The 23,796-nt window shown below is 51.4% G+C and overlaps 1 protein-coding gene across 1 annotated transcript; it reads left to right on the top strand.

Annotated features, from left to right (window-relative positions):
- Positions 1-364: 364 nt before the first annotated feature.
- On the top strand, positions 365-23,499 carry LOC133136262 (NEDD4-like E3 ubiquitin-protein ligase WWP1). Its single transcript, XM_061253585.1, has 25 exons — positions 365-504; positions 5,282-5,339; positions 6,520-6,610; positions 7,323-7,461; positions 8,093-8,217; positions 8,791-8,955; positions 10,599-10,668; positions 11,380-11,555; positions 13,387-13,723; positions 14,560-14,655; positions 14,814-14,988; positions 15,819-15,873; positions 16,286-16,370; positions 17,102-17,230; positions 17,572-17,644; positions 17,742-17,813; positions 18,115-18,203; positions 18,572-18,731; positions 19,230-19,363; positions 19,862-20,002; positions 21,020-21,140; positions 21,259-21,363; positions 21,646-21,742; positions 22,139-22,211; positions 22,311-23,499. The coding sequence occupies exons 3-25, from the start codon at positions 6,541-6,543 to the stop codon at positions 22,408-22,410; spliced, it is 2,787 nt and encodes a 928-aa protein (XP_061109569.1). The 5' UTR covers positions 365-504; positions 5,282-5,339; positions 6,520-6,540; the 3' UTR covers positions 22,411-23,499.
- The last annotated feature ends 297 nt before the right edge of the window (positions 23,500-23,796 follow it).

Genomic DNA, 23,796 nt, shown 5'->3' with positions numbered 1-23,796 from the left:
GGTTATGCACTAGTTTGTCAGTGAGCGACAACCTCTAGTGGCTTGTGTCACTCGTTTTACTGGGGTAGGACCGATCTGCCCCAAGGGTTGTTATTTTGATATTTAAAAAGCTGAGAACCCATGTCTTAAACACAAGGTGGAGCATTATTGTTTTTAAAAGGTGCATCTGGCAATTGCATGCATGAAGGCGTTAGCCTTAGTGATCAAAATCTAAAGGGCTGTTTACGGTTGTCAAAAGTGAGTAAATAAGTAACAGGAAAGCAAGCAGTCATTCGAGCGTAGCGTACGCTACCTTTTGCATGCACAGCAATACGGTATGTGCGTGGTGACGTATACAAGGTGGCGTCCTACGTTGAATGCGTATGTTTTGCTGCGGTAAACCTGTCTGGGGCATTACTGATGGTAACTGCCGTTGAACGCCAGGCTTTGGAGCGCACCAGACAGGCATAGTGGGCCAATACCGCATAGCCACTGGAATAAAGCCGGTGGAGAGCAACGGGCATGGTAAGACAATGTCGCGTACCGCTCCTGACCCAGCTGGCGTCGCTTATCTTTAAAAAATGCTTCTGACATATAACTTATTTATTTATTTTCGGAAAATCAACCTTTTCGGTGGTCGGGTCCACGGGCGCGTCGTATCACACTTGCATAGTTGTTTGTGTTCTGCTAGCTAATGAGCTAACGTTTACACGACCCGAAAAAGATGGCGTACGCCAGCTGTAACTACTGCTATGGGCCCGTCCAGTGTTTCGGTTGTTGTCCGTGTGATTGTTCTTTTAGCAAACCCTTAGCAGGCAAACAAGCACACGAATGCTTATGCAAATGATAAAAATGACTAATGTGATTATTGGTGTTATCTGATATGAACAGTGTTAGCCTGCTGTTGCTGAAGTATTTTACGCCAAGCAACCCTAAGTTAGCTAGCTAACGTTCGTCAGCTAGCGAAATAGCACGGGTGTTTGCCCTCTTGGTCTTCTGTATAAGCAACTTGCTATCTTTCTATCAGTAATGGTATGGACAATTTTACAAGTCATTTACAATATCAAATGAGATAATAGCTTTTTAGTTAGCTAGCGAAGGACAATTTGCTATCTACTGATCACGCCGCCAGTATTGCGTGTTTCTGTTTATATGAACTTGGCACCTAACTAGCTGGCTACCCCTGTCTTGCTCTGTTGGGGGTTTTGAAATCTGCAACTGGCAAACACGGAATTAGCTAGATTTCTCCGCCGCTATCAGCTCTAGAATGAGTGAAAGCAATCACACTGAAAGCCCGATAGCTGGTCAACACACCTGAGACTAACGACATTTAAATTGTTCTGCAGTGAGAAAGTAAAATGTTATTCACACTGCAGATAGCTGTAGTTCTAATCGCGTAATTTGGTATTCAAAGCTCTTCAGGAAAGGTCCGACAAGGAACAAGTTGGCGTAATGTGCACCAGTTTCAAAAGCTGTAAGACCGCCTGACGAGCTGTCATTGAGTTGGCAAACGTTAATCTTAGTTAGTTAATTAGTTAGTAAGTCACTGTTAACGTTACTATTGTTCGTTTGCTTAGCAAGAGATAACTGGCAGGGTTTACCATAATGTTCTATCTGGTGTTAGGCTACCTAGCGCTAAAAGTAATGTTCTCACATTGAACACTAAAATTATTCGAACGAATAATCATTGCTATTTCAGAGATAATTCCAGCATTACATGATTATACTTAATGCAAATCGCTCATCAGTGAGCAGCCTAAGTGTGATCGTCGTTCACTTAAACGGTTCTTGAAGGCTAGCTTTGTGCAGACTTGCAAGAGGTCAAGTTGCAATGAAACTTCCGTGTGGCCCTGTAACAGGTAGCCTACTGTAAAGTGCGATTGCCGCACCCCCTCCGATATGATGAGTGTTTTGCGAAAACCTCTGTCTATGGCGACACGTCTGTGTTATTGTCAAAATAAACAAATGATGCGGTCTGTTTCTGCGTCATTGGATCACGTTAATCTGTATTGTTTTTTTTTGTAGGGTTTCACGTAGCCAATGGTTAGACTGACACTGATTCCTAGTGCAATCATGCAAATTTGGCCCTGCTTAACTAAAACGCGTGTGTTGTGTTGAGTCTGCGCACTGGATTTGCTGATATTGGCCTTCGTCCTATGCCATCGATTCATGGACGTTGTATCGACTTTCACCGCATTTTTTTTGTTTTTTTTTGTTGCAGTTTGCACTCGGTTTAGAGTACTGTCCCTGAGCGGTATCACATTTAACTGAGTCTGCTACATTATGTACTCCTGTCACTAAAGGTGCTACAGAAGTCATGGGTCACCGAAGTGAAGTTGCAGAATTTGTTAAAATGACGCCTATGTTGCTGTCCGTTTGCTGCTCCCAGGGAACTGTTTAGACAGAACATGCACAGAAAATGCATTACTTGGGAAATGTGGAAAACATGTTTTGATCAGACCTGCAAATCTTTTGCCTGAGCTTTTTACGTTGTCGTGTCTTGATTGTCCAGCCACTGCCCTGAAGTCTGGTTTTCACATTCTTCCCCATTCTTTGCAAGCATGTAGAAAAGAGTTTCTGTTATTGTAGGCTAGGCTCATAAACCAGAGAGACTGCTTGTGTTGATATGCTGTCTGGTCCTAGGTGGGCTGAATGGCCTGTTCTTATCATTGTTTATTCTTATGTTCTTATGATGTGGTGTAAACGTGATACAGGCACACACACACACACACACGTACACGCATGTACGCTCACGCACACACACAACGCTGCATTTGTCTGCTTATCAGCTGGAACCCTGCGTGACTGCCTGTTGGGTTTATTTCCCATTGCGGCTCTAAGCTCTGCAGTGTGTCCGCTACAACTGCAGCCGCTTCTCACAGTTCAAGAGTCTGCTGCCTGAAACCACTGTGAAGTGAGAGACACACACCCCTAAGTCTACACTTCCGTTCACTTTCTCTCTCTCTCACTCACTCACTCACTCTCTCCCTCTCTCCCTCTCACTCTTTCCTACCTCCCCCCTCCCTCTCACTCTTTCCTACCTCCCCCATTCTCTCTCTCTCACTCTCTCTCACCCTCTCACTCTCCTACCTCCCCCATTCTCTCTCACTCTCACTCTCCTACCTCCCCATTCTCTCTCTCACTCTCCCTCTCACTCTTTCCTACCTCCCCCATTCTCTCTCTCTCTCCCTCTCACTCTCTCCTACCTCCCCATTCTCCCTATCTCTCTCTCTCTCTCCCTCTCTCTCTCTCTCTCTCTCTCTCTCTCTCCCTCCCTCCCTCTCTCCCTCTCTCTCTCTCTCTCTCCCTCCCTCTCTCTCCCTCCCTCCCTCCCTCTCTCCCTCCCTCTCCCTCCCTCCCTCCCTCTCTCTCCCTCCCTCCCTCTTTCTGAGTCTTAATCAGTTTTCTCAGCCCAATCAGTGCTCTGTGCTGCTGCAGTACACGGCTGTGGTCACTCAAGCTTAGCGCACCTTTATTGCTTTTCATCCCCCCCCCCCCCTTCTCGTCTCTGTCAGAGGAGAAGGAACCCGGTCCTTCTGCTTTCCCAGCTTGTGAATGGTGTGTGATCGCTGGCGGTTGTGACGGTCTTGGGGAGGAAGGTCAGTGTAGCCGCAGGGGGTAGCGGCGGGGGCGGCGGTGGGCCCCCGGAGCGGAGGTTCACGTATCCCTCACCGCATTTTAATTATTGAAATGCGAGCGATAATTCCGCCAGACAGCGAGGCGGGGCGGGGCCGCCCTGAGGGAACCCGCCAAAAAAGCCGCGCGGTTTGGAGCTGGCGGGTGGCGCTAACCTCCGCTTCCGCTCGGAAAGGAGAGCGCGCCCGTCTGCGCTCCCGCTCCGGTGCCAGGTTACGCGGCTGGCACCGGGAGCGCCCGCTCACTTTCCCAATGGGAGGAAATGAGGAGCGTCACGGTGTGGGACTGTGTGTGGGTCTGTGTGTGTGGGTCTGTGTGTGGGACTGTGTGTGGGTCTGTGTGTGGGTCTGTGTGTGTGTCTGTGTGTGTGTGGGTGTGTGTGTGGGTGTGTGTGTGTGGGTCTGTGTGTGGGTCTGTGTGTGTCTGTGTGTGTGGGACTGTGTGTGTGTCTGTGTGTGTGGGTCTGTGTGTGGGACTGTGTGTGGGTCTGTGTGTGGGTCTGTGTGTGGGTCTGTGTGTATGTCTGTGTGTGTGTGGGTGTGTGTGGGTGGGTGTGTGTGTGTGTGGGTCTGTGTGTGGGTCTGTGTGTGGGACTGTGTGTGGGACTGTGTGTGGGACTGTGTGTGTGTCTGTGTGTGGGTCTCTGTGTGTGGGACTGTGTGTGTCTGTGTGTGTGGGTCTGTGTGTGGGACTGTGTGTGGGACTGTGTGTGGGTCTGTGTGTGGGTCTGTGTGTGTGGGTCTGTGTGTGTGGGACTGTGTGTGTGTCTGTGTGTGTGGGTCTGTGTGTGGGACTGTGTGTGGGTCTGTGTGTGGGACTGTGTGTGGGACTGTGTGTGGGTCTGTGTGTGGGTCTGTGTGTGGGTCTGTGTGTGGGTCTGTGTGTGTGGGTCTGTGTGTGGGACTGTGTGTGGGTCTGTGTGTGGGTGTGTGTGGGTGTGTGTGTGTGGGACTGGTGTGGGACTGGTGTGGGTCTGTGTGTGTGGGTCTGTGTGTGTGGGTCTGTGTGTGTGGGTCTGTGTGTGCCATTTCGTAAACGCACGCTGAAGTCCATCTCTCATTACCCCCCTGCCAAAACCAAACTCGCAGAGTGACTTTTTAAAAATAAAAAAAGTGTTAGTGGTACCCTGGGCTGTCATAGGCTTCTATTTTCCATTTGCAGTGGACTGAAATCAAACTGGTTCGCATGTGTGTAAACCCATTGAAGGGGGAAATATTTGCATCGTGTTGTTTTTTTCTCTCCTGTCATGTTGAAGGCGAGCACGTTTCTGTATTTGAATGCACCCTGCTCCGTCTCACTTTCGCCCAGAGATCATCGCTCAGCAAATTTGGTCCGTACTCTCTGTCCTCTGTCCAGTTCATTTTCAAATGGACTGTTACCCAGCCTTGCCAAATCTACTTTATTTGCAGCTCGTTAAGTACTAGTGGATATTTAAAATATAAAACAATACTAATTAAATAGGCTAGTTGGTCAAATTGTGACAGCTGTTATTAATATTATCCCCCCCCCCCTTCTCTTATATGCTGTTGCCATGATAATTCTCATAGGCAGGTTTCTCCCCACAGACCAGACGGGGGCAATGCCAAATGTGTCCGTGTGCCCATTTCCTGTTTGCCTGTGTGCTTTGAGGGGTGATTAACTTCCTGTTTCCCGTTTCCTGCTCCAGCTGAACCATGGGCCACGGCGTGGGCTGAGGATCCCGAAGGCTTTGTGAACTCGCCACTGTGAGTAACCGCTCTGCGTCCTCACCCGGGCCCCTCCTAGGCTAGGGGTTAGCCACACAGGAGCGCAGGCCTCCACTGTCACGGCTAGGCTAGGGGTTAGCTTCCCAGGAGTGCAGCGCTCCACCGTCACGGCTAGGCTAGGGGTTAGCCACACAGGAGCGCAGGCCTCCACCGTCACGGCTAGCCTAGGGGTTAGCCACACAGGAGCGCAAGGCTCCACTGTCACGGCTAGGCTAGGGGTTAGCCACACAGGAGCGCAGGGCTCCATCGTCACAGCTAGGCTAGGGGTTAGCCACACAGGAGCGCAGGGCTCCATCGTCACAGCTAGGCTAGGGGTTAGCCACACAGGAGCGCAGGGCTCCATCGTCACAGCTAGGCTAGGGGTTAGCCACACAGGAGCGCAGGGCTCCATCGTCACAGCTAGCCTAGGGGTTAGCCACACAGGAGCGCAGGGCTCCATCGTCACTGCTAGCCTAGGGGTTAGCCACATAGGAGCGCAGGGCTCCATCGTCACTGCTAGCCTAGGGGTTAGCCACACAGGAGCGCAAGGCTCCACTGTCACGGCTAGCCTAGGGGTTAGCCACACAGGAGCGCAAGGCTCCATCGTCACAGCTAGGCTAGGGGTTAGCCACACAGGAGCGCAAGGCTCCACTGTCACGGCTAGGCTAGGGGTTAGCCACACAGGAGCGCAGGGCTCCATCGTCACAGCTAGGCTAGGGGTTAGCCACCCAGGAGCGCAAGGCTCCACTGTCACGGCTAGGCTAGCCTTGTCCTTCTGCTGCTACTCATTGGATATGCTGCTGCGTACAGGCCTAGCTGGCCTTCAGTAAGAAAAACGGAAGTGCAGTACTCTAGTGGTTAGCAGACTTGAGGCAGTACTGGAGCAGCACGCACAGTGCAGAAGTGTTATGGCAGCGCTGTTTACCCAGCACACAGTGCCGAGGTTAGAGGTTCTCAGCAGACTCTGCTAGCCCGAGTGAGCAGCAGGGCTTACATGTACACAGCACACTGTTTGCTGTGGAGTAACCCAGCAGGGCATCACAGCTGTGTAACTGGAACGGGCGGGAGGGATAGCATGTCGTGTTTGACACTGCGCTAACTGTGTGTGTGTGTGTGTGTGTGTGTGTGTGTGTGTGTGTGTGTGTGTGTGTGTGTGTGTGTGTGTGTGTGTGTGTGTTAGGCCATCAGCGCGGTCTCTGACATGGCCTCAGGCACTTCACGGGCCGACGGCGGAAACAACCATGGAGGGAGGTCCCAGCTGCAGGCCGTCGGTGAGCCGACACGCCGTGCTTACGCCCACTCTGCACCCAAACACAAACAGATTCCTACTCAACTGCACACGCAGGAGTCTCACACCCACATTTTTAAGAAGAATGTGGTCCCTAGAAACATGTGGTGTTGAAAACCCCTGGGAGGTGCCGTCATGCTCTAATTCAGTGGTACTCGTGTAACCATTCGTTCCTGTTAGCCCCCAGCGGTAGCCCCCCAACCGCTAGCCCCCCCAACCGCTAGCCCCCCCAACCGTTAGCCCCCCAACCGCTAGCCCCCCAACCGTTAGCCCCCCAACCGTTAGCCCCCCAGCCGTTAGCCCCCCAGCCGTTAGCCCCCCAGCCGCTAGCCCCCCAGCCGCTAGCCCCCCAACCGCTAGCCCCCCAGCCGCTAGCCCCCCAGCCGTTAGCCCCCCAACCGCTAGCCCCCCAACCGCTAGCCCCCCACCGTTCATTTTACGTCAGTAGTCTGTACATCAAGGGTTCCCAAGCTTATTCCAGGAGATCTACCATCCTGTAGGGGTTCAACCCTAGTTCTACAAATGGGGCAGCTCAGCAAGATCTCTAGCCGTTAAATGCGGTGTGCGTATTTTGGGTGGGAGTGAAAAGGTGCACGACGGCAGATCTCCAGGAACACGGCGAGGCAGCCCTGCTCTAACTGATGGTGATCACTCTGTGCGATCTTAACGCTGTGCCCCGGTGCGCTCCTCCGCAGTGTCCTGTGCCAAGCTCAAGAGGAAGAAGAACTGGTTTGGGACGGCGGTGTACGTGGAGCTGGGTGCCGACGGGGAGGCCTGCAGGACCGCCAAATCTCACAGCTCCTCCAACCCCAAATGGGACGAGCGCCTCACGCTGTAAGACCTTCCGGAAGCTTCCGCTCATCCGACCGCATTTCTGTCCTCCTTTTCAAACGCGGCGAGCACGTCGCACTGCAAGGCCTTCCTACAGCTGGCACTTCAGCCCTTGTCAGAGCCTCTTCTCCTCCTTTCTGTACTTTCCTTTTCAAACGGTTCAAGCACATTTATCTGATTTTTATCTTCCTTGCTCCACGGTACTGCAGAAAGGCCCCAGCTGGTAACCGAGCCGTATGCTCAGAGTTTACTAGCCAAATTCCCCAAATGTTCTCCCAGTGTTACTGGAATGCTCTGACGTTGCGTGCACGTGCTACACTGCTGCATCGTAATGTGGACAGGCAGTCACATGACTTCCAGACAGCGTAGCGGCTTGTAGCGTAGTGGTTTAGGTACATGACTGGGACTGATGGTGTAGCTGCAATAAGGTCTGCTCAGCTGTTGGGCCCTTGAGCAAGTCCCTTAAGGATTGTCTCCTGCTTAGTCTAATCAACTGTAAGTCGCTTTGGATAAAAGTGTCAGCCAAATGACATGTAATGTATTGTAATGTAATGTAATGTAATGTAGCCCGCTTGGCTGGACCCGTCCCCCTGAGGCAGTGACTGTGTAGTGACTGTTCTCTCCCCCTTCACAGGAATGTAACGCCACACACCAAACTGGACTTCAAGGTGTGGAGCCACCACACGCTCAAAGCCGACGCCCTTCTGGGCCGGGCCTCTCTGGACCTGCAGCAGGTCCTGGAGCAGCACAACCGCAAACGTACGTCGCCCCGCCCGCCACCTGCTTCCTGCTTCCTGCTTCCTGCTTCCTGTTTCCTGTTTCCTGGAAAACGGGAACCCAACCCCTCCATGGTCCGAGGCCTAACGGACTGGCATTTGGGCTAGTACAGCGCAACCTCTGAGATACAAATTCACCATGAGCAGAGCTCATTCTGGACTATTAGTAACTTTTGAACGTGATACCAGAATATCATATTCTGTTCTTTAGCTGTAGTTCAAAGACACAGCCTTTTGTCCGATTTTGAAGGTTATTTTGATTTATTTCTTTATTATTATTATATATATTTTTTAAGCGGTGTAGCTTGTCTTGTCATTATCACTGTTATGCATCAGTGAATATAAGCTCATATTATAGAAGGATATATGGCTTTATTCTTCCCATTCCGTTGACCAGGGAGTGTGTAACAGAGGCTGTATCTCTTGAGTGTTTGCTGTAGTGCCTTCAGCTGTTTCAGATGGGCAGGTTCATTGTGGCTTGGAATGCGTGTTGGGGTGGGGGGTGCAGGCGTTCTGCAGGGTGACGGCATGTCTCCTCCGTGTCTCCTCCCCTCAGTGGAGAACGTGAAGGAGGTGCTGAAGCTCACGCTGGAGGGGAAGAACGGGGTGCCCATCAGCACCGGTGAGCTCACCGTCTTCCTGGACGGGCTGACCGTGGAGCCGGCGTCGCTTAGCAACGGGACGGGCACTGGCGCCAGCACCTCCGCCTCCACTTCCACCAGTGAGTCTGTCCTCAGCCCCCTCCTCCCTCTCTCCCTCCTCCCTCTCTCCCTCTCTGCCCCCTCCTCCCTCCCTCTCTCCCTCTCTGCCCCCTCCTCCCTCTCTCCCTCTCTGCCCCCTCCTCCCTCTCTCTCTCCCTCTCTGCCCCCTCCTCCCTCTCTCTCCCTCTGCCCCCTCCTCCCTCTCTCCCTCTCTGCCCCCTCCTCCCTCCCTCTCTCCCTCTGCCCCCTCCTCCCTCTCTCTCCCTCTCTCTCCCTCTCTCTCCCTCTCTCTCCCTCTCTCCCTCTCCCTCTCCCTCTGCCCCCTGCTCCCTCTCTCCCTCTCTCTCCTTCTCTCTCCCTCTCTCTCCCTGTCTGCCCCCTCCTTCCCCTCCCTCTCTCTGCCCCTCCCTCTCTCTCCCCCTCCCTCTCTCTCCGTCTCTCTGCCCCTCCTCCCTCTTCCTCCCTCTCTCTGCACTCTCTAACTCTTGTCCCCCCCCTCTCTTGCCTTTCTCTGCCCCTCCATCCCTTTTTCTCACTTTCTCTCTCTGTTTCTCTATTGCTCTCTCTAGTTCTGTATGTCTATCTCTCCCTCTCTCTCTATTGCTCTGTCTCTCCCTCTCTATCACTCTCGGTCCCTTCCCTCATTCAAGAGGGGGGTGTCTGTTCTCATGCCCCGCGGGGGCGACAGGGCGGTGTTCTGCTGAAAAAGGGGAAAAAGGGCAGTGTTTGGGACAGATGGGGAGATGAGCAGGTGCGGTTTACCTGATGCACACTTAAACCCCACACAGCCGTTGTGATTGGAGAGGGACTGAGGGAGAAAGAGAATGCAGCTGAGAGAGCAGATGAGGTGACTCCATTACAGAGATAAGGCCTCTAATCCTCCAGCTCTGCTCCCCGCGGGCAGGGTGGGTATCTGAGCTCTCTGTTCTAATGTGCGTCTGTAACCGACGCGCCTTTCAGGGGGATAGTGTCTGTGTGAAGGTATGATTCACTCAGATGTCTTGCAGCCCGGCTGCCCAACCCTGCTCCTGGAGATCGCTATCCCTCCTGTAGGTTTTCAAACCCTAACAGAGCACACCTCATTCTGCTCCCAAACCCTGCTCCTGGAGGTTTACCGTCCTGTAGGTTTTCACTCAATCCCTAACAAAGCACACCTCATCAAACAGCTAGAGATCTCGTTGAGCTGCAAATTGGTAGAATTAGGGTGTTCCAAATTAGGGTTGAAATTAATACCTACAGGATGGTAGGTCTCCAGGAATGGGGATGGGTAAATGTTGTATTCTTTCTCTGCCAAAAGGGAAGCCCTGTATTGTAAGTCCTGCAGTTGTTTTCACTGGCCCATGTGTGATTTGCATGGATAAGGCACAGTAAGCATGTGACCGGGACAGACAGACAGACAGATAGATGGACAGACAGACAGGGTAGTAGAGGCGTTTCCAGGGACACACATTTCCAGACCGAGAATTATACCGTTCTAACTGACATCTGACAAAAATGAGATGAGGTGTCACAAATATGTTGTTTATAGGGTGATATGATTTTGATATTGTACGTTGAGTACTTTTAGAGTGTCTTGTAATTTTGATCTATGAAGCTGCCCTATTTGTCAGTGTTGCCGTGTCAGGATGTGAATGTAGATCTCGTCTCTCTCCCTCCACCCCAGAAGCCCTGCAGAACGGAGAGGAGGACCATCAGAACGGGGAGGAGGCCTCCTCTTCCCGACCTCGCACTCGGTGAGACTCCCGCTCCCCCCCCCCCCCCCCCGGCACCTGTCTGCTCCCCTCCGTTCCCATGGAGACGGGCGCCAGGCTGACGCAGGAGGGCGGACGCGTAAACGGCGTTCAGCTGAGCCCTGCGGCTGAAGAGCCCAGAATACGGCCGTCACTTAGCACCGGGCACATGAGCCGTGTTAATGATTACACACGGGCGCGTGACCGGGAAGAGCATCTGACCGCTGTCGTATAGTTTTACTGCGTGGTGGTGTGTTCAGTCGAAAATAGGTGAAGTAGAAAATCGGTTTGAATGCACGTACACACACACACACACGCATGTGCGCACACACACACACACACACACACCTGAGCAAGACGCCTGACCCCCAAATGCTCCTGACGAGCTGGTCGGTGCCTTGCATGGCAGCCGATCGATGTTGGTGTGTGAGTGCGTGTATGAATGGGTGAATGAGAAGCATCAATTGTACAGCGCTTTGGATAAAGGCGCTATGTAATAGCCAACCATTTACGATTTACCATTTTCCATTACGGCCCCAGGCTGCTTGCCCTCTCTGTTGATAAGAACCCAGTGCTTCTCAGGTCTTCGTCACATGACCGTGTGCTTATTATCCAATTTGGACCGCTCCTTGGTTGGAGCAGCCATGATTACCAGATGATACCAAATGTATGGGTACTGCCGGATTGTGTGACCGTGCTCCCCCCTCCCCCCAGCTCTCTGAACGGAATCGACAGCGAGGGACCCTCCACCTCCTCTGTCCAGAGCGACTCCAGCTCTGTCCCCGTCGCCAATGGCAACAGCGGCTCCTCCCCCACGGCGTGCCGACCCCCCAGCCCCCAGGGCTCGCCCGCCAAGAGGCCGGCTGAGGAGCAGCCCGCCAACGGCGCCGGTGAGGCCAGCGGCTAACGGCGCCGCCCGTCTGTCAGCTTTTTAAAGTCTTACACACCTTCATTACACCTTCATGCACTTTCTTTTTTTTTTTTTTTTTAGATATTTATTAGGCCTTTTTCAGCTTTATTGGACAGTATATAGTATAGAGAGACAGGAAGAATGGGGGCGAGAGAGAGGGAAAGACATGCAACAGATTGTCGGACGGTCGGATTCGAACCGCCGACGTCACGGCTCGCAACGAGCATGCGGTCAGTGCTCTACAGGCTGTGCCACCGAGACACCCTTCATGCACTTTCTTAACATGGCTGCTGCGGAGGCTTCGAGATTTAAGGCAAGGTCACGTCGACCGCTGGGTGTTGCTGCGTTGTCACCAACAGTCCGTCGTGACTTGACGCTGTTGCTTATAATCTGTATGAACACGTGACCGATAAGAACGCATTGTCGAAGTGGAACCATTCATGTTATTTTGTAGTCTGCCCGGGTGGAAGCGTACAGACGCGGAAACGTTATCGTTGTGTTTATCAGACTCTCGACAAATGCGTGGTCTTCCTGTGCATTTATCTGAAGGTTAGGCTAGTTGATGACTTCACACTTCTCTCTCGGTAATTACAGATGCAAAAGTTCTGTCACGATGTCGCCATGGTAACTGAGCAGGTGATAGGGGTCAAAGTCTCTGCGATGGGTACAATGATAGCGACAACGGCAGATCATCCGTGAATATAAACTAAAAGTCGTTGTGGCCGACCATCAAATGTGACAATCGCTAGTGGTGACAATCGTGCGTCATCTGACTGTAAACCGGCCTTTATGGCTAGTTTATCGTCCAGCGACAGTGTCGCTGAAATCTGCAGCGGAGAGAGCAGATGAGGTGACTCCATTACAGAGATAAGGCCTCTAATCCCCCAGCTCTGCTCCCCGCGGGCAGGGTGGGTATCTGAGCTCTCTGTTCTACCGATAACTCCGCCAGACTCCTAATGTGCGTCTGTAACCGACGCGCCTTTCAGGGGGATAGTGTCTGTGTGAAGGTAAGATTCACTCTGATGTCTTGCAGCCGGGCTGCCCAACCCTGCTCCTGGAGATCGCTATCCCTCCTGTAGGTTTTCAAACCCTAACAGAGCGCACCTCATTCTGCTCCCAAACCCTGCTCCTGGAGGTTTACCGTCCTGTAGGTTTTCACTCCCACCCTGATAAAGCACACCTCATTCAACAGCTAGAGCAGGGCTGCCCAACCCTGTTCCTGGAGACGTACCTGTAGGTTTTCCCTCCGACCGTAACAAAGCACGCATCATTGAACAGAGAGATCTCGTTGAGCTGTTACTTGGTAGAACTGGGGAGTGCCACGTGTAAAAAGTATGAGGGCAGTCAGGGGCCGCGGTGGCACAACAGGCTAAGACGCAGCAGACTCGCGGTTGCAGTTCGCTGCAGTTGCACACCGGGGACCGGGGTTCGATTCTCGGTCCTGCCGAAAGCCAAGTTTGGCCTGCTCACGTGGGGCAGCAATAATTGGCTCGCTGCTCCAGGGGGAGGGACTTGGCAGGGTGAGTAGATCGCTGCACAATAAAGCACCTCGGGCGCCTCGGAATCACGGTTACCAGCATGTGGCGAGACGGCTTGAAGAAGGCGTGTCGCTCTCGTAGGGCCGCCGAGGGACGGGGTGCGGGCGGTGTACCTAATACTAGCTCTAATTGAATTAGACAGGGTACAATTGGCAACCAAAAAAAAAAAAAAAAAAAAAAAAAAAGTGTGAGCGCCCTGCAGTCGCATGTTGCCGGGGGCAACGTCACCCTGCCGCTGGACTGTAACCTGGTGCTGATGTCCGCTCTCCGCAGTGAACGGGGAGACTCCCGGCCCAGCCGCAGAAGAGGTGCTGCCCCCTGCTGGCGGCTCGGAGCAGAGCGACGAAACCCCCGGCAGCGCCCCGGCGCCCGGCCCTAACCCCGCCCCTGCCTCAGACCGGCTGGCCCCCGACCCGCCCCGCGAGCCTTCCTCCTCCCCCGCCCCCGCCGGCGCCGTGGAAACGCCCCCGGCCTCCTCTTCCTCCAGTGCGGAGGCCTGGGGGGCCGGGGGCAGCGGTGCCGGTGGAGGTGCTGGTAGCGGTGCGCAGGAGGGGGGCAAGCCCCGGCAACCCAGCAGGAGCGGCAACAACACCGACGCCCTGCCCCCGGGGTGAGTGACAGACCTACTGACCTAATACTGAGCAACTGACCTTAGACTGACTTACTGACGTAATACTGAGCAACTGACCTTAGACAGACCTACTGACCTAATACTGAGCAACTGACCTTAGACTGACTTACTGACGTAATACTGAGCAACTGACCTTAGACAGACCTACTGACCTAATACTGAGCAACTGACCTTAGACTGACTTACTGACATAATACTGAGCAACTGACCTTAGACTGACTTACTTACATAATACTGAGCAACTGACCTTAGACTGACTTACTGACATAATGCTGAGCAACTGACCTTAGACTGACCTACTGACCTAATACTGAGCAACTGACCTTAGACTGACTTACTGTCATAATACTGAGCAACTGACCTTAGACTGACTTACTGACATAATACTGAGCAACTGACCTTAGACTGACTTACTGACATAATACTGAGCAACTGACCTTAGACTGACTTACTGACATAATACTGAGCAACTGACCTTAGACTGACTTACTGACATAATGCTGAGCAACTGACCTTAGACTGACCTACTGACATAACACTGAGCCTAATGACTTAATACTGAGCGACTACTGGCCTGAGACTGACCTACTGAGCTAATGCTGAACTTGGTCCAAATCTGATTGGCTGATGTTGGGCGTTTGGTCCTGATCTGATTGGCTGATGTTGGGCGTTTGGTCCAGATCTGATTGGCTCATGGTAGGCGTTTGGTCCAGAAATGTTTGGCTGATGTTGGGCGTTTGGTCCAGATCTGATTGGCTCATGGTGGGCGTTTGGTCCAGAAATGTTTGGCTGATGCTGGGTGTTTGTTTTTGCAGGTGGGAACAGCGGAAAGACCTGCATGGCAGAACATATTATGTTGACCACAACACCAGAACCACAACCTGGGAGAGGCCACAACCCCTACCGACAGGGTACGTATGTACGTGGATGCGTGTTTGGGTGGGTGTGTGTGCGCGCGTGTGTGTGTGTGTGCCTGTCTGCCTGTCTGCCTGTGCGTATGTATGTGCGTGTTTTGCCCCCCCCCCTTTTCTCTGATTGACCTGTGTCTGTGCGTGTGTGTGTTCTGTAGATGGGAGAGGCGTGTGGATGACCGAGGCAGGATCTACTACGTGGATCACAACACCAGGACCACCACCTGGCAGCGGCCCACCATGGAGTCGGTCCGAAACTTCGAGCAGTGGCAGTCCCAGCGCAGCCAGCTGCAGGGAGCTATGCACCAGTTCAACCAGAGATACCTCTACTCGGTAACAAGGCACCTCAGCCAATCACTCTGCAGCCACTGCTGAGCACTGACCAATCACACTGCAGCCACTGCTGCGCACTGGCCAATCACACTGCAGCCACTGCTGCGCACTGGCCAATCACACTGCAGCCACTGCTGCTCACTGACCAATCACACTGCAGCCACTGCTGCGCACTGGCCAATCACACTGCAGCCACTGCTGCGCACTGGCCAATCACACTGCAGCCACTGCTGCTCACTGACCAATCACACTGCAGCCACTGCTGCGCACTGGCCAATCACACTGCAGCCACTGCTGCGCACTGGCCAATCACACTGCAGCCACTGCTGCGCACTGGCCAATCACACTGCAGCCACTGCTGCTCACTGACCAATCACACTGCAACCACTGCTGTGCACTAGCCAATCACACTGCAGCCACTGCTGCGCACTGGCCAATCACACTGCAGCCACTGCTGAGCACTCTCTTACCACCATACCACCGTTTTTCTCAAATGGACCACTCTGCTGTAGTTCATGTGTAAAACAAGGCTACAGGTTAATTCAGCCACAGAATTAAAACATGCTGCATCACGAACCAATCATGCTGCAGTGTGTATCAACCAATCACACTGTAGTATTTAATCTGTCAGTCACCCTGCACTGAAGGCTCAATAGACTGCAGAACCTCTATTTACCAGCCAGGTGCACACATCATGTCGATTCAGTCAAACGCACTGTCGTTCCTGGATGTATTAATGTTGCAGGGTGTAAGATGTCCATGCTCTAGGCTAGTTGTGTCGTTAGCCTGTCCGTGGATGACGATGCTGACCATGTTCTCTCCTGGGACAGGCCTCGATGATGTCTGCTGAAAATGACCCCCTGGGACCTCTGCCCCCTGGCTGGGGTGAGTCTTTTGGATGGGATGGGATAATAATAATAATGGGCAGGTGGAAATGCATGTGTCTGAATGAATTAGATTTTTCCCTCTGTAAACTACAGGTCTAGATCTCTGTGTGTTTGTTACCATGCCTCAGTCCTCAAGTAGCAATGAGGGTCTTAGCCCCCAGTGCTACAGTGTGGTTTAGTGGATAGTGGGACTGGAAGGTCTATGCCCACTTGGGATAACACTGAGGAAGGTCCTCGTCTGTAATTTGCTTTTTCTAAGTATCCCTGTGCCTCTAAACATCTGAGACTTGTGTACGATCATGTATACTTAAAATAATAACTCCATCACCAGTGCGTGGATGGAGAAATAGGGCCAACGATTTAAGTGATTTACACCCCTCCCCCCCCCCGTGCATGTGTGTGTTTGACAGAACGACGCGTGGACTCCAATGACCGGGTGTATTTCGTCAACCACAACACCAAGACCACTCAGTGGGAGGACCCTCGCACGCAAGGGTAATCCGCGGCCACTCCCCCCCATGAGTCTGTGCTGCTTTGACTGGGGTCCTGCTTCTGTCCCCTCAGCCAGCCCTGTTTACGTTGCCAACACTCAAAGGTCACGCCCCCATGATGTGGGGGGATGAGTGCTCTTTTAGGCAGTAAATCATTTGTGTGTCAGAGACCACGCCCCCCCCGCTCCCTGTGCGTTCCCTGCGGCTCATTGGCCGTTCCCCCGTAGGGCAGCAGGACCGTGACGGTGCATGAGAAGGGCAGGGGGTCAAAGTGTCACTTACGGTGTGTCCGCTAAATCGGGCTGTTCTCCGCCCCGCTCTCGCTGTTTTCGTCACGCCGCGAGGGCCCGAGATGAGACGTGTAGCGCAGTCTACCGGCCGCTGGAGCTACTGCCATACCGCAACTTCAGCCCCTTGTCTTAGAGTCCTGCAGATTTCAGCCTGTGTCTCGAAATGCTCCTTCCCCTGGTCGGAGCTGTTTTTCCCCGTCTTTTTGTATTGCTAGCTCAATCCTTATTCTTAAAAATCTGTGAAAATATTTTTTAAATGACATCCTGGAAAGTTATGTAAAAGTGGTTAAAAATAGATAACCACTGTTGCTTGATTTGTAGTCAGTTGGGGATTCTGTAGGATTTCGGTAGTTAGCCGGTCCTTTTCCACAATGCCTGATGGCTGTGAGTGCTGGGCCCCATAGCTGTCCGTGGCAGTGCCTGACGGCCGTGTGTGTGTCTCCAGGCTGCAGAACGAGGACCCGCTCCCCGAGGGCTGGGAGATCCGGTACACACGCGAGGGCGTCAGGTACTTCGTGGATCACAACACCCGGACGACCACCTTCAGCGACCCACGGACCGGGAAGTCCTCTGTGTGAGTGCACCGCCTTCACTCGATCACTCCCCCATTTTGTTCTGAGCATTTATTTGATTGGTACAGCTGCACATGGTTATATGTACATTGTATCGAACAATCATGCAGTGCATGTTCAATGCTCGTCCCTAGAAGGGCTTTTTTTAAAACACGCATGTAAAGGTCAACATTTACCCAACACACAAAATCAAGCAAGCCCATGAGCTACCATGAAACCTCCATAACCGTCTCCTATTTGTGTAGCCCAGCCCTCGTATTAACATCATTTGCTCGACATGTAGGGACGTTTTTCTCGGTACAGCTTTGCTATCTCTGACTTTGATTTGTTGCGTGTCTTTCAGCACCAAAGGTCCGCAGATAGCCTATGAACGCAGCTTCAGGTGGAAGTTAGCGCATTTCCGCTACCTATGCCAGGTAAGGCTTGTGCCTTTGGCTCCTTGGCTCTTGACCTCAGAATTCATTGTTATGGTTATAAATATTTCAAGTGCTTATTACCCCTTTTTCCCTTCAGTCTAATGCATTACCCAGCCATGTGAAGATCACTGTGTCGCGACAAACACTGTTTGAAGACTCTTTCCAGCAAGTAAGGACATTTCTCCATCTCTTGCAGACACACACACACATACACACACACACACACACACACACAGGTAAACTATTGTTCTGGCTGCTGCAGTCCTATTCCTTAGTCAAAAAGAGCATCACACAATGTTAGTCCTGGTACAGTACTATAGGAAGGCCATTAAGTGTCAGCCCACTTGTCCAATCTTCATTGCATTGCCTTTTTGAGTTTAATGTTTGGGTTAAACGTTTTTAACTGCTGATTTGCTGTGGGGGTTTTTTTTTGCGCATCTGTCTGTCCGTCCACCCGTCCGTCTGTCCAGATCATGGCCCTGAAGCCCTACGATCTCAGGAGGCGACTGTATGTCATCTTCAGAGGAGAGGAGGGGCTGGACTACGGTGGGCTGGCGAGGTCAGTCATCAGCTAAATGTTTTCTTGCATCTGTGGTCTGTGGTCCCTCCCATTCCCACTGGTCCCTGACAGTCCTGGATTACTTGTGCAAATGGTTTCATAGCTCATGAATTTCCTAATGGATGGTAATTTTTTTTAATGCAAAACCAAAGTGAATTTTCTGACACTAACGTTCCTTTTTACAAACCAAATTCATTAACTGGTCCGAAGTTTGAGGATACAATTTGCAATAAGTACTAACACATTTCTACTTTGGACTGCATTCTGCCCGAAACATCATTAATTCTTACATTTAATGAATGCTCTGTGCAATGAAGGCTCTGGTGAGGTTAAAGAATCTTTGATTCCCCCCCCGCCCTCTCTCTCAGGGAGTGGTTTTTCCTGCTGTCACACGAGGTTCTCAACCCCATGTACTGTCTGTTCGAGTACGCCGGCAAGAGCAACTACTGTCTGCAGATCAACCCCGCCTCCACCATCAACCCCGACCACCTCTCCTACTTCTGCTTCATTGGACGCTTCATCGCCATGGCAAGTGACCTCATGCCTGACCTCACACACAAATGAGGAGGATAGGACGAGATGGATTACAGGTTCCGAAGGACGTGCTCCTGCCCTGACCTGGGTCAAATATGTACTTAATTTGGATTCAGATACCTTTCTGTGCTTGTTTGTTCTTGCCTTTTGCAATTGAACCAACCAAGAGGACCAGAGTATTTTATTGGTTCCAACATAACAGACAAGCTCAATGAAGTGTAGAAAATATTTGAATCCAAAACAATGACGTATTTGACCCGGGTCTCTTTCTGACTAACAAGTAAATGGTGGTGGCCATGAAGTAGGGGATGCATAAAACCATGGGTCCAATTCCGCATTTCAAATGGAGCTTTAAGTACGACTGGTTGGCAATGTATAACAGAGAAATACAAGACAAGTAAAGACAATAACATCATGTTTTAAGATGAGAAAATAAAATGTAATCCCTTCCTTTCTCCCTCTTTCCCTGCCCGTCTCTCTCTCCTCCCCCAGGCTCTGTTTCATGGCAAGTTCATCGACACGGGCTTCTCCCTGCCCTTCTACAAGCGCATGCTCAACAAGAAGCTCACCATCAAGGACCTGGAGTCCATCGACCCCGAGTTCTACAACTCCCTCATCTGGATCAGGTACTGTCTCTCAGTGCCCCGAGGTTTGTTGTGAAGAAAAATGCACTTCCTGCTTCTCTGCCTGCTTCTCTTCCTGCTTCTCTTCCTGCTTCTCTGCTCTGTACCCAGCAGACCTTCCAAAGTGCTGACTTTACTTTCATTATTTTATTTTTGCACCGCAATTATTTTGTATCTGCTTGCTTAAACCTGCTAAACAGGAAGTGGATAGAATTTTGAAGACTGTTCCAGACTATATATTGGTTGTAGGATTATGCCTGTCTGTTTCACTTGGATTGTTTATTTAGTAGATGCTCTTACCCAGAGCAACTCTGCTTTTATAATGCATTTTGTGCATTATACAGATTACTTTTATACAGCTGGCTACTGAAGCAACTCAAGTTAATTTTCTTGTGCAGAGATGGAACACCAGTCCCGTAGCTGCAAATCAAACCTGCAACCTCTCACTTACAAATAGGCCTCTCCCTCCACTGAGTGCTCTCCTGGCTCCTCTCTCCGCAGGGACAACAACATCGAGGAGTGCGGCCTAGAGATGTACTTCTCTGTAGACATGGAGATCCTGGGGAAGATCACGTCACATGACCTGAAGCCCGATGGAGCAAACGTGCTGGTGACGGAGGAGAACAAAGAGGAGTACATTGGGTAGGGGAGCTGTCCATCACATCGGACACCTGTCAATCATGAGTGGCCGCACATGGTTCTGTATCGCTACGGTAATGATGCACATGGCTGTGTAGTGTTACGGTAATGATGCACATGACTCTATAGTGTCACGGTAATGACACTGGTACTGTAATGACACTGTGGCTCTGTAATGTTATGGTAATGATGCACATGGCTCTATAGTGTCACGGTAATGACACTGGTACTGTAGTGGTACTGTAATGACACTGTGGCTCTAATGTTATGGTAATGATGCACATTGCTCTATAGTGTCACAGTAATGACGCTGTGTCTCTGTAGTGTTATGGTAATGATGCTGTGGCTCTGTAGTGTTACTGTAATGTCCCACATGACTCTGTAGTGTTACGGTAATGACGATGTAGCTCTATAGTTACGGTAATGATGCACATGGCTCTATAGTGTCACAGTAATGACGCTGTAGCTCTATAGTTACGGTAATGATGCACATGGCTCTATAGTGTCACAGTAATGACGCTGTAGCTCTATAGTTACGGTAATGATGCACATGGCTCTATAGTGTCACATTAATGAAGCTGTAGCTCTATAGTTACGGTAATGATGCACATGGCTCTATAGTGTCACAGTAATGACGCTGTGTCTCTGTAGTGTTACGGTAATGACGCACATGGCTCTGTAGTGTCACAGTAATGACGCTGTGTCTCTGTAGTGTTACAGTAATGTCCCACATGGCTCTGTAGTGTTACAGTAATGTCCCACATGGCTCTGTAGTGTTACAGTAATGACGCTGTAGCTCTATAGTTACGGTAATGATGCACATGGCTCTATAGTGTCACAGTAATGACGCTGTAGCTCTATAGTTACGGTAATGATGCACATGGCTCTATAGTGTCACATTAATGACGCTGTGTCTCTGTAGTGTTACGGTAATGACGCACATGGCTCTGTAGTGTTACAGTAATGACGCTGCAGCGCTTCAGTTACGGTAATGACACTGTGGTTTCTCTGCTGTGGCAGGCTGATGGCAGAGTGGCGCTTCTCGCGCGGGGTGGAGGAGCAGACCAAAGCTTTCCTGGACGGCTTTAATGAGGTGGTGCCTCTCCAGTGGCTGCAGTACTTCGACGAGAAGGAGCTGGAGGTGAGGGAGGGCTGCGCGCGCGTGTGTGTGTGTGTGCGTGTGTGTGCGTGTGTGTACGTGTGTGCGTGTGTGTATCTTTATTTGTATTGGAGGTGTGACTCACCTGTGTCTTTCCCAGGTGATGCTGTGTGGAATGTTGGAGGTGGACCTGCAAGACTGGCAGAGGAACACGGTCTATCGCCACTACACCCGCAACAGCAAGCAGATCATCTGGTTCTGGCAGGTAGGGCAGTGTGTGCGCTCCCAGCACTTACCCGCTCCTCAGTGGCTAATTTCAGCCTTCCTGTGAGTCACTCGGCCAATCACAGGCTCTGCTCCAGGTGACTGCTGCTGGACGTATTGGTGGAGGTGTGATTAATAGCAGTCTGTAGTCAGAGTGGTGCATTAGCAGCCATCAGCGGCGCAATGCACTGAGAGTGGAGCTCCGTGGGACTGTCTGCCCGTGAGGAGTGTGTATGTTTGTGTGAGTGTTGGCACTGCAGCGTCTCTCTGTCGCCCCCTGCAGTTTGTGAAGGAGGTGGACAACGAGGTGCGCCTGCGGCTGATGCAGTTTGTCACAGGGACCTGCAGGCTGCCGCTAGGGGGCTTCGCTGAGCTCATGGGTGAGTGTGTATACACACATACACTCACGCACACACACACACACACACACACACAACCGCATACACACACACACACACACACACACACACACACACAACCGCATACACACACACACACACACACACACAACCGCATACACACACACACAGGCACACACAGCGCTGCCCTTGGGGTGGTGGTGTTGGGCATATGGTCTCGCACAGTGCAGCAGGCTTCTCAGACTCAGCCCAGGTGGGCTTTAAGCCACCGTTTGGCTGCCCACTTCAAAGGACACTGAACGATAGAAGGAATTGAAACACAATTCACTCACTCACTCGCTCAGTCACACACACACTCGCTCACACTCTCTCCTCTCACAACGTTTGACATTAACAGTACCGCCCCTCTCCCCACAGGCAGTAACGGGCCTCAGAAGTTCTGCATAGAGAAGGTGGGCAAGGACACCTGGCTCCCCCGCAGCCACACCTGGTAGGCCCCCCGTTCCCATGACGACGCACCGCTCCAGTCTTCAGTGACATCACCGTCGTCGGGTCTAACCCGGGCTCCGCCCTCTCTGTCTCTCTGCAGCTTCAACAGACTGGACCTGCCGCCCTATAAGAGCTACGACCAGCTGAAGGAGAAGCTCCTATTCGCCATCGAGGAGACGGAGGGCTTCGGCCAGGAGTAGGGCCCCGTCGGCCTGTTGGCCGTCTGAGAATAAGCTTCCCTCTGTTGCCCGGCCAAGATAAAGAGAAGAAAGAAAAAAAAAAAAGAAAAGAAAAATTGCACAGATAATTAGATACTAATGTACATAAGCTATTTTGTCATTTAAAAAAAAACAAACAAATCTTATTTCTGAACACCATTTAGAAATTGACCTTGCGTTTCTTCCTCATAAATATGCAATGGGACATTTCAGCGTTTTCTCCTCTTTTAAAAGAGGAAGCCTATTAATAGTATTATTATAATTATTATAATTTTTTTTTTTCTTTTGGCTGGTTTTTTTTCAAAGATGTATAAGAAGAAATGATTTTATAGTTTAACTATATCAATGGCTCTAGTTTTATAGAGCTTTTAAGGTGACTCTTAGTGTCTGTTGTTTTTTTGGGGTGGGGGGGGGGCTGTTGTGGACCGGGGCCTGTGATCCACACTGCTACGAGCCCAGCTTGCCTGCGGGACCGACCCGGCATGGAGAACCCCACGCTCGGCCCCCGTGGCGTTCTGTGTGGCCGTTATCCCGGCGGCCATCTTGTTCGGGGGGGGGGGGGGGGGGAAGCACCTTTACCTGTGACTGGCTCCGTACGAACCCTACACACTGCTTACACGGAAAACATCATTTTACTCTTAAGTTTTATTTTTATTTTTTTTAATCCCTTCGGCTTTTCGCCCTCCTCGCACGGCGTGAGAGCGAACGACGCTCGGAGGGGGCGGAGGAACGTGATTGGAGGAGCCGCTGCTCGGCGTGATGATGCGTGAAGACGCTGGAGGAGGAGCGTGAGGCTTCAGTGCTCAGTGATCCGAATGGAAGCAGATGTAGCCGTACGCCGCTATGCCCATGCCGTTTGCTCTTGCATCCTATTCTCACACCGGTAATGTCCTGCTGTATGACAACAGTAACAAAACAATACGAATAAAAAAATTAAGCGAAAAAAATAATCAATAGCACATTTTTGGACTTATAATATGAAGTGTACCTTAATAGGCCACGGTTAATGGATATTGGTTCTGTGGGTGAGACTGATCAGAAAGAGTGCAATTAAAAAGACTGAAAGCAAAATGGCCTCCGGACGTTCATTTGTGTGGGTAATTGTGTTGGAGCGACTCCGCAGAACCCATTTTCACACCGACAGGTCCGCTGATGCATCCATACAGTGCATTACGGCCTGCACTCATTAAAACGCTGTGTTAACCAGGCCCAACCAACAATGTGTCCTGGGGATTAGTTAGCTCATGTTACGACAGAGAGAGCCAGTGTCTCCTTTGCTGGTGGGATCAAACAGTCAGATCTCATGGGATCCCATTGTAGTCACGGCAATTAAAGGCCTCTCCTGAATTATGAAGTTGTTCCCCATTT

The sequence above is a fragment of the Conger conger genome, chromosome 9 (assembly GCF_963514075.1).
Source record: "Conger conger chromosome 9, fConCon1.1, whole genome shotgun sequence".
NCBI classification, from domain to species: Eukaryota; Metazoa; Chordata; class Actinopteri; order Anguilliformes; family Congridae; genus Conger; species Conger conger.
The sequence above is the reverse complement of the archived record's forward strand: the minus strand, read 5'-3'. Positions and strand labels throughout refer to the sequence as shown.

What these genes read in the sequence shown, in the direction of transcription:
- LOC133136262 (XM_061253585.1), top strand. Translation starts at nt 6,541, where the DNA reads ATGGCCTCAGGCACTTCACGGGCCGACGGCGGAAACAACCATGGAGGG. An exon ending in TGGGACGAGCGCCTCACGCT is followed by an intron (nt 7,462 to 8,092) that starts GTAAGACCTTCC and finishes CCCCCTTCACAG; the next exon opens with GAATGTAACGCCACACACCA. An exon ending in GACTACGGTGGGCTGGCGAG is followed by an intron (nt 18,204 to 18,571) that starts GTCAGTCATCAG and finishes CCTCTCTCTCAG; the next exon opens with GGAGTGGTTTTTCCTGCTGT.